The 17,825-nt window shown below is 46.2% G+C and overlaps 1 protein-coding gene across 4 annotated transcripts in view; it reads left to right on the forward strand.

The window, feature by feature from the left end:
- Window positions 1-214: 214 nt before the first annotated feature.
- Window positions 215-17,825, forward strand: part of DNMT1 (DNA methyltransferase 1) — a 69,704-nt gene continuing 52,093 nt past the window's right edge. For 3 of the 4 annotated variants that reach the window (XM_053372011.1, XM_053372012.1, XM_053372014.1), the window contains exons 1-7: window positions 215-294; window positions 6,589-6,631; window positions 6,760-6,867; window positions 8,699-8,975; window positions 9,746-9,818; window positions 10,796-10,901; window positions 11,237-11,277. In XM_053372011.1, coding sequence (XP_053227986.1) covers window positions 230-294; window positions 6,589-6,631; window positions 6,760-6,867; window positions 8,699-8,975; window positions 9,746-9,818; window positions 10,796-10,901; window positions 11,237-11,277 — 713 coding nt within the window. In that variant the 5' untranslated portion in view covers window positions 215-229. Of the gene's footprint in view, window positions 295-394; window positions 500-6,588; window positions 6,632-6,759; window positions 6,868-8,698; window positions 8,976-9,745; window positions 9,819-10,795; window positions 10,902-11,236; window positions 11,278-17,825 lie in introns of those variants that run through there. The other variant, XM_053372013.1, reaches the window with a different exon arrangement.

A 17,825-nucleotide genomic window follows, 5' to 3' on the forward strand; every position in this document is an offset into this window, starting at 1 on the left:
AGCCACCGGCCGCGGAGGAGCGAGTGCAGCCTCGGCGCCGCCCTCGGAAGCCTGGCAGGAGCCTCGGGAAGACGGGGCTGGGGAGGCGTCCCTCGGGCAGGAGCGCCAGGGCCGAGCGCCTGCATTTCCCGCCCGCCCGCCCCGGCTCCGAAAACCCGCTCCGGGCTCCGGCCTTTCAGTTCTCCGCTGCAGAGATGCATCTGCTGCACGCAGACAGATAGAAAGGAGAATGGTACCTCCCACCCGCCTCGCGCGCCTCTTCCGCTCCCCCCCCCATTTGGTTCCTCCCTCTCGGTGAGCGGCGGCCGGCGAAGTCCCGCCCCTTCCTCCCCGACTCCGGATGGTCTGCCCGGGTCCCGCTCCGCCCCCTCCCTCCCTCCCGGCGCGCGCGCGCGAATCCGTCTCCTCCCCGCCCGCCCGCCCGCCCGCCTTGCTGCCGCCTCGCTGCCCCGATGCCCGCCCGGGCCGCCCCGCTGACCCCGGAGGAGCTGCGCCGGCGGTGAGTGCGGGTCCCCTCGCGGGGGGGGGGGAGGCGCTTCCCCGCCACACCGGGGGGTCCCCAGCCCCTTTCCCGAGGGGGCGCCTTCTCCCGCCGAGGCCGGGGCTCCCTCAGCGCCCCCCCCCGCGTCCTCCCGGCCAAGGAGCCTTCCAAGGAAAGTTTCCCGAAAGGAGGACTCTGGTCTCCTGAGGGGCGGCCGGAGGGAGCCTCGCCTGCGCGGAGCCCGCATTACTGGGGGGGGGGCGAGTTCTCTCCCTCCGGGAATTGCAGCGTCCCAGTAAGGAAAGCGCTTTCCCTTTTAATGCCTAATTGGAGGGGTGCTCCTAGACCTGCAGTGCTGTGGCTGTCAAATCACAACTCGAAGGGGGTTCAGCTGTCGGGAAATGTCCCCGAGGAATTCATTGTCAACTTTCCGCTCCCTCCGCCCCCACCCCTTCTGAAGGGGCTGGTGCCCCGACTTTTCTTCGTAAAAAAATAGGGTTCTGGGGAATGAAGGTGACTAATTCTCTGCTAGGATTTTCCAAAAGCAGCGACGATGTGAGGAGGAAGAGGAGTCACTTTTCCTGCAGCCAACCTGCCTTTCCTTGGGGTGCAGAGGGGAGAACCAGCAGAGAAGCTGAAAGCAGCCCTTCAGTTTTCCGGGGGCTCAGTGGCCCCCTTTCTCTCCCTGTGCCCCCCTTGGCACCTGCGACAGGAAATGGAGGAGCGTTTCTAGTGGAAAGCCTGGCTTGGCGGGAATGTGTCTCTTGAGGGGAAGGGTTAAGCGGAAGCCCGGGCAAACGCCATGGTGGGTTGGCGTCATTGGCAGCCACGAGCTTGCAATGGCTGCTTGGTTCTCCACTTTCTAATGCCCGCTGCATTTCAGTGGAGCCCTTCCCTCCGCTCCCCTTGGGAGGTGTTTTTTGGGTGCCCCCCCAGGTCTAATCTCGCCTACCTGTCATTCCACATAGTAGTAGCTGTCTATTTCCCTAATCTGTTCAGAACAATTTCCTTTGTCGAAGTGCATCTGCTTGCTGCTTCTGAAACTGATATCTGTGCTCTGCTGCCAAAACAGGTTGGGTCTGGGATGGGAGGTAGGCGCTGCCCTCTCTTGCCCCATTGGGATTTCTTCCTAGCCTCTCACCTAGAGGATGCCAGTTGCTTCTTTACACTGAAGTAACGCTGCACACCTTTACTGTTTCTCAACTTATTTTTGAGCTTTTGATCTTATTTCTGAAATTGTTGGTAGCAAATATTTATCAACATCATTGTTTCTGTATTCTGTTTTCTAACTTTCACTTTTCTCTCTCAGATGGAAAATAGGCATGTAATCCTTGTTCTATAGGGTGCTGTTGTAGCTCAGGGTCTGTCATGTCTCTGTGTTCCTGCTCTCAGAGCCAACCTAGGTGGTCCTTTGGGCCCGATTGCAAAATGGAACCTGGAAAGTAAACAAGCTAGCCTTTGCACAGCCATGCAGCCATGGTTATTTCTCATTTCTTTCCTTTTTTCAGCCTGCTTTCCACCTTGAAGGCTCTAGTATGTGCATTTTGCCCACCATTACAGCTGTGAATGGTTGTGAGGCTGTAGCTTGTGCCGCATGGTGCATCTGTTTGTGTATCTACTTCCTGAGTCTCCCTCTCAGAGCAGTGCAGGCGGGCGGGCAGCAACTGCTTCTCTGCTGTTGTCTGGAGTCAACAGTCTGGGAGGAACTCGCTTGCCTTTCCCTTATGAGAGCCCATGGTGGCTCTAAACTTCAGCTCTGGGATTTTCCTAAACTATTTTCCCCCTTTCCGCATTTTTCGATTGTCTGCCCTCAATGGGAACATATCATTCTTGGAAGAGGAGGGGCTGATGGTAGACTCTTGTCCAACACAGCAACATGTTCTCAAACAAAACCTCTTCAGCTTCCATTATTTTCCATCTCTGTGTTGCCTTGCACACAAGTTTGGTCTATGGTGCTTTCGTATGGAAGGGAGCTTCCGAGTGAAGGATTCTGGGCCAGCAGCTCAGCCCAAGTGCTCTGCCTGTAAGTTCTATTCTAACAGTTCTGACTTCTGTTTCTCTTTGGCAAGGGGTTGTGGGTAGGTGGCATTTCTTAGGATTCTGAATTTGGCCCAATAGATTTGCATTGTTGACCTTAAGCAAGTTATACATTCAGCACTTTTAGTCAGAGTTAGGCAGTTTGTTGAGCACGTCTGATAATGGCAAATTTGAGGAAAAAATAATTCAGATTTGGCAGCTTCTCTCAAGAGTCTTCAAAGAGATTCTTCCCCAAGGAGAGAAGGCATTGGAAGTACTTGCATTTTAGCAGCAAAACTTCTTGCCTAACAGGCTTCCATTTCCATTTTGCGCCAGGAATGGACGACTCCCTTGACATTGCAGGGAGAAGCAGATAAAGATAATGAGAATGGTGGGGGTTAAACCATTCTCAGAATTCCTTGGTGGGCTTGAGAGGAACAGACTCTCATCCGCTGTTTGCCCTGAGGTCTGGCACTCACTCCCCCATGGAGTGTGAGAACAGGCAAAGGCACTGGGTGCAGAAGCACTTTGTCTGCCGCAACACTCCTTTTCTGGAAATAGAGGTCACCTCATTAATTGATATTTAAATTGGCTTTAAAATAATGGGGGGGGGTTTGCTGGAAAAATATGCAATGATAAACTGTGGGACATTCAGCTGCATGAACTGAAATAAGATTTTATTTGGTGCGAGAGACGGCTGGGAGAGGGAAGCCCATGGTTTGCTTATTCTAAGCTTCTTTTTATATTTATGATTCGGCAACCCTCTCTAGAATGCAAGATGAAAAAATATTTACAAGTGAGGAAGGGAGAAATTTGAGTATTATTGAGATTAATTAGCAAGAATGAAGACTGTGTGTGACTTGAAAAGAAGAAAGGAGGGGGAGGGGAAGCTCAAGTATGCTGGAAACATAAGAGTCGTTCCCCCCCACCTCCACTTAAAACATCGAAAAAGGAAGAAGAGACTGAGATTTGTTTGTGCTTCTGACAGAATGTAATTTAAGATAAAGGATAATTGGCCATAAATCTCAGCTGTAAGGAAGAAAGGAAACAGGGCTGTGGGAGTGGTGTTGCAGAGATACTGAGAGTTGCAAAGGAAAATCTCCAGCACATTCGAAAATAGCCCACTTGCCTAGGCTGAAGAAAAACAAAGGTAAAGGACCTCTGGACAGTTAAGTCCAGTCAAAGGCGACTGGGTATCTATTTATCTACTTGCACTGGTGTGCTTTTGAACTGCTAGGTTGGCAGGAGCTGGGACAGAGCAACGGGAGCTCACCCTGGATTCAAACTGCAGATCTTCTGATCGGCAAGCCCAAGAGGTTCAGTTAGCAGGCTGTTGTCTGTTCTGAGACACTGAGGCAAGGGAGAAACTTTTGAGAAACTTTTGACACGCAGTTCTGCCTCAAGTCATGGCAGCATCAGCTGGGAAGTGAAAGAGACAACACCATATATGGTCAAAAGGAATCTCCATGGACATAACAGTTTTTCACATGCAGGACAGAACAAAGATAATACAGTGGATGCTCGGGTTGTGAACATGATCCGTGCGGGAATCATGTTTGCAACCCACAGCGTTCACAACACGCAGTGCTGCGCATGTGCACACGCGGGTTGTAATTCGGAACTTATGCACAAAGCGCAATTTAGCACTTCTGCGCATGTGCAACTACCGAAACCCAGAAGTAACCCGTTCCGGTACTTCCGGGTTTCAGCGCGTCCGTAACCCGAAAAAACGCAACCTGAAGCATCTGTAACCCAAGGTATGACTGCAGTTTGAATTCCTCACTTGAAGTTTTATAAATTTATATAATATAACAACACAAATGGAAATCATTAATTATGCAGCTGTTGATTAAAAGATTATTATTATAACTGAAATATAACTGAAATATAACTGAAATTAATGAGATTATGAAACACAGTGACGTAAGATCGGAAATGCATCCAATCCATCATGCGGGAGCCATTTTAACTAAAATGTATTAATTGGAAGTTGATTGGCATTTGTATAATTGTATTAATTGGGAATTAATTGATATTGTTATAATTTGGCTATTATTGAGGGAATATTGGAAAACTAATAAAAAATTATTTACAAAAAGACTTCTCGCCTAACAGAGATTTCTTCCCTACAGTTCACTAAGTTGTAAAACAAGAATGTAGACTAGTGTGCTAAGGATGTGTTATATGCTAGGGTAGTGGTGGCTGGCCACTTTGGATTTGTAGGATAAGTAAAAAGAGACATGGGGAAAATATCAAAATTGGATGCAAAGTTGGAGTGGGGTGGGGCTTGCATGTGGCGGCACTCCCTTGGCCTCAGGGAATGTCACAATGGAACAGGAATTAAATGTGCAAAGTGCAAGCAAATGGCGCCCTTTTTGCCTTGGCTTGTGTCCTGGGGCAAAGTGTGTCAGCAACTCTTTGTTTTTGGTTGAGGGGGTGGTTCCCTGGTACGCATCCAAAGAAACATTTTGCCTCAATGGAGTTAAGGAATTAGTCAGTTTCTGAAAAATTTGGTCCTGTTCTTACAGGCATGTGTGTCTGTACACATCAGAAAATGACAGAAAGTGCAGAAGAGGGTCTCCAGAGTTGCTTTCTGGAACATATTGGTGCCTGTATGTAGCTGGGGCCTCTGTTTAATCATGTGCTTTGAGGGAAAACTTTCATATGTCATTTTGTAGATTTCTGGCTTCCAGCTGGAAATGTTTGACTCTTGAGAAGAGGACACATAGATTTTGGGGGAAGTGGAATTCAAAGCCTAAGGTCTCTATGTGAATCCACAAATACAGATACATCAGTATAGGAAGGGGGTGACCAGAGGGAAGCAGGTTTTCTATGTGCATTGCAGGGGGTTGGACTAGATCATCCTCGTGGTCCCTTCCAACTCTATAATTCTACGCTTCATCTCTCCCTTGGCCTTCATCAGTGGAACTCATTCCTTCCCTCCAACCCAAATTGGCATGTCAGCAACCCCACTGCTGCTTCCCTCTGGGTAGGCAGCTGTGGGTCTAGGTTAGGGGTAGCCAACATGGTGACATCTGGATATTGTTGGATTTCAACTTCCATCAGCCCCAGCAAGCCTGGCCATTGGTCAGGGATGAATGGGAGTTGTGGTCAAACAATGTCCTGCAGGACATGCTGGCTGGCTTGCCCTGGTCTAGGTGCTGCCTCTGAAGGGCTGAGCTTGGCTTTGGCTCCCCCCCCCCCCCAGCCAACTCTTCCTGGGAAATTAGGGAAGCATTCCACAGATCTGAAATGATCCTTGCTAGCCAGCTAGAACATGCTCTCAGTTTGTGGGTCTGTGAAGGGGTGGGCAGTAGCATGGATTTCCTCCCTAAATTGAGCACTCTAGACCCCCACCCCAGCTATTCTAAGGGATAATCTTTCTATATAGGTTTCTACCCCACTCAATTCCAATTCTTCCCTCAGAATGGTTTTGTTGGATTGCCATCCTAGTGAATATGGCAAATAAAGCAACAACAAAACAAATAACAGCATGGAATGCTAAGGCATGCTTGACTTCTTCCCGGGTTCTTTGTTCTTCCTGTGCTTGGATGACCAAATTCTCGCGTCAGCTGAGGGAGACATCCATTTTCTCACTCTGTGGAAATGTATGGATTTCTCTTTCTCGAGGTGAGGCTTCCTGAGCAGTGCTGGTGGGGAGAACCAACCAAGTGATGCCAACCCAGCCACAGCCATTAACAGGGCTAGAATAAGGGAGATGGAAGTAACATTTTATTCTTTCAGCCAACTTAGGTATCTCCTTATTCTCTGCAGTAAGCCAGGTGGCTCTTGGGTACTATTGACAGATGACATGGTGCAGATAAAAGAATCTGAGACATCTGGAGGGGTCAGGTTCTCCATTTCTGCCAATAAACGCCGCTTCCCCCTGAGTCCTATTGCCCAGGCATGAGGGCAGCAGGGAGACGTGTGTTGGTGTCCCACATACTGCTGCCAAGCCCCTCTTTCCCCCTTCCCTACCCCAGTGTCATCCAGGAGGTGAAATACCACCTGTCTCAGCCCTCTGAAGCTCCCTTGTAAGAGGCTGTTTCCTAATGAGGAACTGTGTTTGTTTTTGTTTGTTTTTTAAACAGGCTAAAAGATCTAGAAAGGGATGAAGATGGTCTTGGTGAAAGAGTGAGTGCATGAGTGTCCCCCCCCCTTTTAATGGAGAGTCATGCCAGTGCCTCCTTGCAGCCACCCCCTCAGAAGGTGTGAGTTGCCAGTTTAATATGCTGTCTGTCTGCCTCTCTGTCTGTTTTTAGGAATGTGTTAAGGAAAAACTGAGTCTGATGCACGGCTTCTTGCAAGCCGATGTTCAGAATCAACTGAAAGACCTGGAGACCAAGTTTCACAAAGAGGAGCTTTCAGAGGTAGGTAATTATAGGGATGGGTCAGTTCCTCCTCTTCCATTCAGATACCGTTCTGTGGGTTTGACTGTGCCTGCCTTCCCAGATGGATGGGGATGATTTCTAAAATGAGAAAGGTTCTCCAGTTTGCTGCAGTTATCAACTCATTTGTTTCTTTTTTTCAGGTGGGGAGATAATGACTTCATTCACTCTTGATCTAGCTAGCAGTGGGGAACAAATATATATATATATATATATATATATATATATATATATATATATATATAAAATGTATATGTATATATGTATATATGTATATTTATGTATTTATTTGTGTGTGTGTGCGCACACACACACACACACACACATATATTCTGCTGGGCAGATCAGATGATTTGTGGGGTAATGTGGCAGCAAAAGACTTGTCTTTCGGTGCCACACTTCCCTGCAGACCACCTGATGCACCTGGCAGCATAATAATAATAATAATAATAATAATAGATTTTATTGATTGCTTGCTGCTGTAGGGCGAATTAGGTGGTCTATGGGGTAGCATGGCGGCAAAATTAAAATGGCACCTAGACATTTTGTTTTGGCGTCTAGAACACAAGTCCCAGGAGCCACATAGTTCCTAGCTTTATATAAATTGTTTTTTTTTAATCTAAGGCAGATTGTAAATTCCATAGATGGCTCTAGATTGCGCTAAATTGTATGACTCTGCATTAGGATCATAACTAGGATGATAACTCCACAGTATTCTGTTGAGACAATTGCCAAAACAATAGATTTCTGCCTGTCTTTGTCTATACATATTCAAGGACACTGAGCCAGATCATTGCATTGTAGGCTAAGGGCTATTTCACACAGTGTTTGAAACTCCCATTATTCTCGGCGCATTTTGTGACTGGTAATTTCATTAGCTCGAGGAGTTTCTGAGCTCTGGGTGCAGTACTGCGCCTAAGATTTCAGATTAAAACTGCAGAGTGGAAGGAAAGGAGGACCTTTTCTGCCTCCCCACTTCTAGCTACTATCTGAAGCCTGGAGAAGAGACCCTCTTAAGAACATCAGGGGGGTGGGCAGGGGAAGCATGGCTTTGTTTTTTGAAATCTTCAGATGAGAACTAGACAACGTGAAACATGAATATGAGATTTTAGCTGCAGTTCATTCATTTTCAGCCTTGTATTCTTGTTATAAAAAGTGTGCCTAGGCATTCAATTGTTGGACCCATAACCTAGGTTTAAGGTGCCATTTAGCTCCCAGCCTTCGTATCTGTTTCTAACACTGATTTCATACTCTGGCCTGGCATGTAGACTCTATAGTGTTGTGCTGTAAGAATAAGTGTGTGTGGGGGGGGTATTATTATTAAATTTTGTATACCACCCTACATCTATAGATCTCGGGGCGGTTGGCAGCATACTTATCATGCTATTGCATGTCAAAAATATTGTGTGAGTGAAAGGATATATGTGTAGATTTGACTGTGGTTTATATCTTGGCCAGGCAGTTCATCTGCTGTAAAGGAGCATGGACAGATTGTCCACTGTGTTCCACAGCTGGGCGATAATCCGATTTATTGTCTGAAACCGGTATGGCATTCACATTGCACTATCGGTTTCAGACATTTTGAGCTGCCGATACGTCTTGGCTCCCCATCCACCATGTATTGGCAGCTCAAATTGCCTTCACTGGAGCTGGCAGGTTGCGTCTTTCCTCTTTTGCTCCCGGAGGAAAGACGCAGCAGGTGGAACCAGGATCTCAGAATTTCTTATCTCCCCCCTCCTCCTCTGCAAAGTCCATTGATGTGCCCAGAATACGTGCACTGCACTCAGCCTGTTCCTCTTTCCCTTTGCTGCAGGAACTGTACCTGGCCAAAGTCAAAACCTTGCTCCACCAAGAACTTGCTTTGGAGAATGGAGATAGCCTGGAGCTTGGCCAGAAGCCCAACGGCTGCACAGAAAATGGTGCCTATGGCAGTGATGAAGAGCCCGAGAGAAGAAGCAGCAAGGGAGAAGAGGACAGCACCATGGAGGTGGAGGAGGCAGCATCGTCTTGCTCCTCCACGCCATTGGCCTCACCCTCTGTGCCCAAAGCCCGCAGGGGTAGGAAGAGCAAGTCCAACAGTGAGAACAGAAGTACGTCATTTAGAGACTTGCTTTAACATGGCTCTTGGGAGTCTCCACTACTTTGACTCTGGATACATAGCATAAATGGCAGGAAAGCCAAAGCCTTCTGGAAATTGAGGGTGTTTCTCTCCCCACTCCCACTTACTATTTAGGTTTCAAATAAATGAGGGCAGATGTGGCATAGTTACTTCTGTAGACTTGTTTGCCAGAGGTTGGCCTTTGACTAGTTTTATTAGCGGAGCATTGCAGGTTCTCATTTACGTTCAGCCTGGACAAATGAGCCATCTGCAGGATCTGCTCCTAGCTCCTATTCATGAATTGGCTTGCTGTCTCCTTGCATACAGGTAGATTTTCATCCTGCTTTAAGAGCGTGAACCCTTTTTTAAAAAAAGGAAAATAGGAAATGATGATGACGACGACAATGATGATTTTGAGAATGCAAATTCTGTTTCAAAATTCAACAAGCCTGATAATGAACATTTTGAGTCCCTTCCCTTTTTATTTTTCTTTCCCTTTGGTGAAAGCATCAGGGTCCTGTGACATCTGGAGGGCACTGTGTTGGGGAAGGCTGCTGCAGATAGTGATGGCAAGCTCTTTGTAAGGATTATATGCAAGCAAGTCTGTCCTTCAAGTCTGTTTCAGATTAAGATTCTGCAGTTGGTAATAGAAGATGGGCTTGGCTGGGGGGGAATCTAATCTGCTTTAAGCACTTTGAAAGCAGCAGAAACCTTTTATGTATGGTAACTGCAACTGATTCTATTTTTTAAATTAATCTGCAGAATCCCCAAGCAGTTCAAGGATCACCCGTAGTTCTGGCAAGCAACCAACCATAGTAGCTATGTTTTCCAAAGGGTGAGTAGGTTGTGTGTAAACCTGGTGTGACTGTTCTTTTGTGGGTTTTTCTTAAAGATTCTTTTGCTTATTTGACTCTCATCCCCCATACTGCTGCCACCTTTTACTCTGATTGCCTCATCACCACTTACATCAAGGTGGTTAACATTGAGCACTGAACGGTACAGGTGTTCATGTGAGACACGGAGCAGCCAGGTGACCTGGGGAAAGAAACATCAGGCAAGTGGACCTCTGTTGGAGATCAAGAATAAGAGAGCAAGAAGATCAAGTACAGTCGTACCTCGGAAGTTGAACAGAATCCGTTCTGGAAGTCCGTTCGACTTCCAAAACATTTGGAAACCAAGGCGTGGCTTCCGATTGGCTGCAGGTAGCCGCGTCTGATATTTGGGTTCCAAAAGAACATTCACTAACTGGAACACTCACTTTCAGGTTTGTGGTGTTCGGTAGCCAAAAGGTTCGACTTGCAAGGCGTTCAACTTCCGAGGTACGACTGTATATAAAGAGGAGTGGAAAAATTTTGTGGAATATTTGGAAAATAACTGTAAAGCAAGTGAAAATGTAAGCAGCATTAAGGTAAATTCAATAGTATAACACACAGTAGAGAGAGATAATTGCCGGGGGGAGGGGACGGACAACGATGACTAAGATGGATTTTTTTGGTTCTTAGAATATGCAGAAAATATGGGGAAATTTAAAGAACCATGGAAGGGGAAGGAGGGAAGTTGATGAATGTACGGCTGCAATGGTGGATATTTAATGATGGAAATGTATATTTGATCATTTTCAATAAAAATCAATTAAAAGAATTAAATTAAAATGTCACATTTCCATGGCTATCCAATTCATGCTGCGTTATCTGAACATGGTTTGTAAAGTTAAAACCCATTTATTTTTTCTTAGCTTTCCATCTTCATTAATAAGCACAGTGAACATCTTGTCAAAATAACGTTACCTAAATTAATTCCATTTTGCAATAGATCCAATAAACGCAAATCTGAGGAAGTGAATGGAGACCTGAAACAAGAAATTAGTGTAGAAAATGAGGAGGAGGAAGAGGAGGAGGAGCAGCAGCCTAGAGAGAAGGTAAATGCTGATTGCTTTACTAGTTTACTCCACCACCACCAGAAGGGTTGAAATGTATGCATGAAACTTCTGAATTCTCACTTGCATTTGGAATTTTGGATTTAATATTGCTGTTTCACCCTGGAGTGGGGATAAATTATGGGCCCTTGAAAAGCCTTTGCCAGCTTGGTGCCCTCCAGATGTTTGGGACTGCTGTTCCTGTCAGCCTGATGGGAGCACCTGGAGGCTTCCAGGATGGTGAAGGCTGCCCTAGAAGGTTAATACTTCACACCTAATTTTAAAGAAAGAGAAAATGTTTCTTTCTTCTCAATACCATCTTCCTTTTTGCTCTCAAGGAACAAGATGAGAAAAGAATCAAAATAGAAGCCAAAGAAGGGTAAGTGACTGGGCGCATGAGATCTCATCAGCTTTCTCTGCATGTATGTTTGCTAGCAAGAAATGTAACCATTTTCATCAATGGATACGAAAAGCAACACTCTCTTTTTGTTTTTGGGAACATACTTAGGCCAAAACTAAACATTTACGACACATGACCACCACAGAAAATGATAGCTAATATTATTATTATTATTATCATTATCATTATCATTATTATCATTATTATTTATTCCCCACCAATCTAGCTGGGTTTCTAGCAGCACATATAAAAACATAGCAAAACATCAAACATTAAAAACTTCCAGATACAGGGCTGCCTTCAGATGTTGTGTAGTTCTTTATCTCCTTGACATTTGATGCGAGGGTATTCCACAGGGCGGGCGCTACTGCCGAGAAGGCCCTCTGCCTGGTTCCCGGTAGGTTCACTTCTTGCAGTGAGGGAACCACCAGAAGGCCCTCGGAGCTGGACCTCAGTGTCCAGGCTGAATGATGGTGGTGGACACGTTCCTTCAGGTATACATGACCAAGGCCGTTTAGGGCTATAAAGGTCAGCACCAACATTTTGAATTGTGCTCGGAAATGTATTGGGAGCCAGTGAATATTCTTTAAGACTGGTCTTATATGGTCCCGGCGGCCACTCCCAGTCACCAGTCTACATGCCACATTCTGAATTAGTTCTAGTTTCTAAGTCACCTTCAAAGGTAGTCCCATGTAGAGCGCATGTCAATAAGCAGGAGATAGCCAGAGCATGCACCACTCTGGTGAGACAGTCTGTAGGCAGGTAGGGTCTCAGCTGGTGTACCAGATGGAGCTGGTAGACATTACTCTGGACACAGAATTGATCTGCACTTCCATGGACAGCTGTGAGTCCAAAATGACTCCCAGGCTGCTCACCTACTCCTTCAGGGCCACAGTTGCCCCATTCAGGACAAGGGAGTCCCCCACACCCATCTGGCCTGTCCCCCACAAACAGTACTTCTAGTCAGGATTCAACCTCAATCGGTTAGCTGCCAACCATCCTCCAACTGCCTCCAGACACTCACAGGATATTCACTGCCTTCACTGGTTTCAATTTAAAGGAGAGGTAGGTCTGGGTATTGTCAGGACTGGTCGTTGTCCTCTTCAGATCACCACACAAATGCTTCTTGTTCTTTTATAAAACTTTTTATTGCGTATTAACAAAACATTCTTATAAACGGTTCTTGAATATTATTCCTCAGAGTCACTTCTTTCAGATACCTTCTGAGCTCTGCTTCTCCATGACCAGCCACTCTCAAAATGGCGAAGGCGCCCTTCCCTTCGCTTTCCCGCTCTTTTTTCTAACCTCCTGGCTAGAGCTGGCTTGTATCTCCCCTCCTCCCAATCTGAGCTAGAACTGAACCCTTGCCTTTCCTGGGAACAGCTGGTCCCTCCCTGTTGCTCTCTTCTCTTCAATTCACTGCTCTCCTCCCCCCCTTGGGGAATGCTTTCTCCCTCTGGGAAACTGGAATCTTCTAACTCTAACTCTTCCCTGACATCACCCCCTCCCCTAAGCCCCCCTTCCTCCTCCTCGCTCTCCTCTGTTTCTGAAGGACCGAACCCTATGAACTCCTCTTGCTCGCTATCTGTCTCTTCAAAAATTTCTTGAAGATGCCAGTTATGGGGTTTTGGCTTGTGGGGATATTTTCTATGAAATTCTCTCTGCAATTCCGGAACGTTAATTTTTTCTGTTGGTTCCCATGAGTTCTCAGACTCATCTAACCCTTTCCATGCAACCAAATACTGTAATTTCCTCCTACTTATTCTCGAGTCTAATATCTCTTCCACTTCAGCCTCCTCTTCCCCCATCATGGTGGGGAAAGGAGGTGGTTCCCTTGAAATTTGATACTTATGCGCTGGTACAAACACTGACAATAAAGATCTATGAAATACAGGGTGTATTCTCATATTTTCAGGTAAATGAAGCTTGAAAGCAACTGGGTTAATTTGAGCCTTTACTTGGAAAGGTCCCAATCTCCTTGGTTCTAGCTTTTTACACCTCCCTCGTATTGGTAGTCCCTTGGTAGACAGCCATACCCAGCTCCCTACTTGGATTTCTTCCCCAACTCGCCGGTGCCTGTCTGCAGCTTTCTTGTAAGCCTCTTTAGCTTCTTCCAAATCCTCTTTCAATATCTCATGAATGCACCTCAACTCCTCTATCATTTGTTCTGCTGCTGGTACTGCTAACTGCTCCTCTTGACCTGGGAATGCCCTTGGGTGCAAGCCATAGTTTGCCACAAATGGGGCTCTGCCCGTAGACACATGCAGTGCATTATTATACGCAAACTCTGCTAGACTCAACTTCTCTAACCACCCGCTCTGCTGATAACCAGCATAACACCTCAGATATTGTTGTAGTGTCGCATTCGTTCTTTCAGCTTCCCCATTGGTTTGCGGGTGTCTCGCCGACGTGAGGCTTAGCTCCACATCTAGTAACTGCATTAACCTTCTCCAAAATTGTGATGTAAATTGGGCCCCTCTGTCTGAAATGATTTGTGATGGCATACCATGCAACCTAAAAATATTATCTAAAAACATCTTTGCAGTTTCCTGCGCGGTCGGAATTTTGGCACATGGTATGAAATGCGCCATCTTGGTTAGCATGTCAACCACCACAAAGATCACTGTTTGCTTATGCGATGATGGTAGATCCGTTATAAAATCCATAGACACCACATCCCAAGGCCTTCCCGGCGTGGGCATAGGTTGCAACTACCCTGCGGGAGCTGCTCTAGGTGCCTTAGCTCGTTGACATACTTCACAACCTCTTACATATTGCGTTACCTCCTCCCTCAACTTTGGCCACTAGAACTGCCGTGTTATCTGATACAGGGTTTTTTCTCTACCAAAATGTCCTGCAGTCGGGTTATCATGATGTTGCCTCAACACTTTACCTCTTAATTCACCTGCAGGTACATACAGCATCCCTCTCCTGTACAACAATCCACCTTTTTCCTTGAAACCTTCCTCTTCCCCTCTACCTTTTCTCAGTTCCTCCATTTTCTTTTGTGCAAACTCATCTGTTACTGTCAACTGCTGGAATTCCCTGCCGTCCACTACTACGGCTGCACACCCCCACTGATCCGATCTCAGCATTTCTCGCAACTTGGGAGGTGCTTCTCCTTCCATATACTCAGGTTTGCGCGATAGCGCGTCTGCACGAACATTTTGATGCCCAGGTATGTACTCAATCCTAAAATTAAACCCAGCAAAAAACTCCGCCCACCTAATTTGCCTTTGGTTTAGCTGTCTAGCAGTTCTCCAATACTCTAAATTCTTATGATCTGTTTGTACCACCACCTGATGTGACGCCCCTTCCAAAAAATGTCTCCACACTTTAAAGGCAGCATGCACAGCTAAAAGTTCCTTATCAAATATGGTGTAGTTTTGTTCTGATTGATTTAATTTTCTAGAGTAGAATGCACAGGATCTCCAGTCCCCTTCCTTGTCCTGTTGCAGCAGAATGGCCCCAATAGCCCTATCTGAGGCATCAGTTTCTACCTTCATACGTTTACTTGGATCTAGGTGCATAAGATATTTTTCTGAAGCAAACACCGCCTTTAATTTATCAAAGGCCTTCTGTGCTTCCTCAGACCATCTGAATGGGCCCTTCCCTCTTAGACAATCAGTCAGTGGCGTTGTGATTTTGGAGAAATTACCTATGAATTTACGATAGAAATTAGCAAATCCTAAAAACCTCTGTAGATCTTTCTTAGTTTTAGGTGCCTCCCATTCCACCACTGCCTGAACTTTACTGGGGTCCATGTGCACCCCTTTGTGGGAAATGCAATATCCCAGGAACTCCACACCTTTTGTGTGTGGAACTTACACTTCTCTAACTTCACATATAACCTGTTGGTCCTCAATCTCTCTAACACCTGCGTGACATGTTTTACGTGTTCCTCCATACTTTCACTATATATTAAGAGGTCATCTAAATAAGAGACACAGAACTGATCCAGTATACCTGCTAAGACGTGATTGATGAAGGTTTGAAATACCCCTGAGCCATTTTGTAAGCCAAAAGGCATTACCAAGAATTCAAATGCACCATACTTAGTACAAAAACTGGTTTTCCACTCATCCCCTTCTCTGACCCTTATCAGATTATATGCTCCTCGTAGATCAAGCTTGGTAAAGACTTTGGCTGACCTTACTCTTTCTAAGAGGTCATCTATACGTGGCAATGGGCACACGCGAGGCTTCATTTGGCTGTTAAGGATTCTGAAGTCACATACTAATCTTGGTGCCCCTTCCTCCCCTTTCTTTTTGACAAAAAAGACAGGAGCACCCCCCAAGGCCGTGGACTCTCTAATAAAACCTCTCTGCAAATTCTTTTGCAGGAACTCCCTCAATGCTGCAGATTCTACTTCCGACATGGCATATATCTTGCTTGGTGGCAACTGTGCCCCAGGGACCAGATCTATCTTGCAATCATAGGGCCTATGTGGCGGAAGTTTATCTGCTTCTTTTTCACAAAAAACATCCCGATAAGCAATATATTGTGACGGAATCTCACTTTCATTCCCCATCAACTTCCCTTCCACCTCTGTTCCCATTACTTCCACTGAGATTTTTCCCTTTTCCCCCAAACAATGTGTCATACAATAGATTGAACCAAAAACCAAAGACCTTTGATGCCAGGCAATCACCGGATTGTGACGATTGAGCCAACTCATGCCCCGCACCATTGGGTGCCCAGCTAGTTTGGTCACATGAAATGCCCTGGTCTCTGAGTGATGACCCATATCCATTCTCATTGGTGGAGTCTCGTAAGTCACTTCTCCTGACAGTAGCGGTCTGCCGTCGATTGTTTTCACTCGCAGTGGGAAATTCAAAGGTAACAAAGCGATTTTGTGTTCCTGTACCAATTTTTGGTCTATGAAATCTGCTGACGCTCCTGAGTCTAACAGCGCCTCTACCTGGACCTATGTCCATTGGGTAGTTGTAGTTGCACCTTCACCGTTAGTCCTGGGATAGGTGGTTCCGCGTGAGAGCCTTCTATTGCTTCTCCACCCAGCTGCAAGCTCCCATTTCCAGCCGGGGACATTCGTTTCCCTGATGCAGTTCCTTCGAGCAATTTTCTTCTCCCATGTCTGTTCCAGATAGAGACTCCCATCCTTTACGATTGCGACATTGTCGTGCTAGATGCCCTGGTTTTCCACAGACGAAGCAACGTCTTGTGTCTCTTCCTGCATTTCCTCTTACTATGGAAGTGGTAGTTACTGGGAGGGGTCTGGCTGCTCCTAATTCCATGGGCTCTGGCCACTCTCGTCCTGTCATGTTGCCCGCTCTGCTCTCTGTACTTTCGATATTGTTTTCCGGCCACTGTGGTCGCCATTGTTCCTTCTTTTCACTAGCCCTCCGTTCCACGCGTAGGCTCAATTGCAGGCAAGTTCGGACCAGAGAGTCCAAGGAACTAGGTTCTGGCATTTGGGCCAAATGGTCTAAAATCTCATTATTCAGTCCTTCCCTAAAAAGGGCTGCAACTGTTGGGGAATTCAGATCCCATTTTAATTTCTGCACCAGCAAACTAAAGTTGGACCAATAAACTCCCACAGTGTCCTTTCCTTGTCTCATTCTCAACAGCTGCCTAGCTGTGGTTGTTTCATGCGCAGGGTCTAAGAAAATCGTGTCTAGATACCGCAGAAAAATTTGTAGATTTCCTAGGGCGGCATCCCTCCTAGATATTAGGGGTATAACACAGTCCTTCCCTTCCAAGAAATTAATCACATAAGCAACCTTCTCTTGCTCAGATTGAAATTCTTTATCTTTTATCTCTATTATGTAAGAAATTTCTGTCTTGAAAGCCATGTATTCAGAGCTTTCTCCCTTGAAGCTACGTGGACGTACAGTAAATGTTTTACTCACTCTGTCTCCCCGCGTTGCTTGCAACATGGCTCTATGTTCTCCCAATGCTGCTGATAGTATGTCGACTTGACTTTTCAACTGTAAGTTCTGTTGCCATAAGTCCTGTAATGTTAGCTGGAGCGCTGGGGTTTCTCCTTGCCCAACTGGCGCCACAGCTCCCTCCATTTTGGCTTCTTCTTTCCTTATAGTGAAGAGGCGCAGAGCAGAAGGTATTCTGTCAGGACTGGTCGTTGTCCTCTTCAGATCACCACACAAATGCTTCTTGTTCTTTTATAAAACTTTTTATTGCGTATTAACAAAACATTCTTATAAACGGTTCTTAACTATTATTCCTCAGAGTCACTTCTTTCAGATACCTTCTGAGCTCTGCTTCTCCATGACCAGCCACCCTCAAAATGGCGAAGGCGCCCTTCCCTTCGCTTTCCCGCTCTTTTTTCTAACCTCCTGGCTAGAGCTGGCCTGTATCTCCCCTCCTCCCAATCTGAGCTAGAACTGAACCCTGGCCTTTCCTGGGAACAGCCGGTCCCTCCCTGTTGCTCTCTTCTCTTCAATTCACTGCTCTCCTCCCCCCCTTGGGGAATGCTTTCTCCCTCTGGGAAACTGGAATCTTCTAACTCTAACTCTTCCCTGACAGGTATTAACAGCATACTGGTGAAA

Source organism: Podarcis raffonei, chromosome 17 (assembly GCF_027172205.1).
Source record: "Podarcis raffonei isolate rPodRaf1 chromosome 17, rPodRaf1.pri, whole genome shotgun sequence".
Lineage (NCBI taxonomy): Eukaryota > Metazoa > Chordata > Lepidosauria > Squamata > Lacertidae > Podarcis > Podarcis raffonei.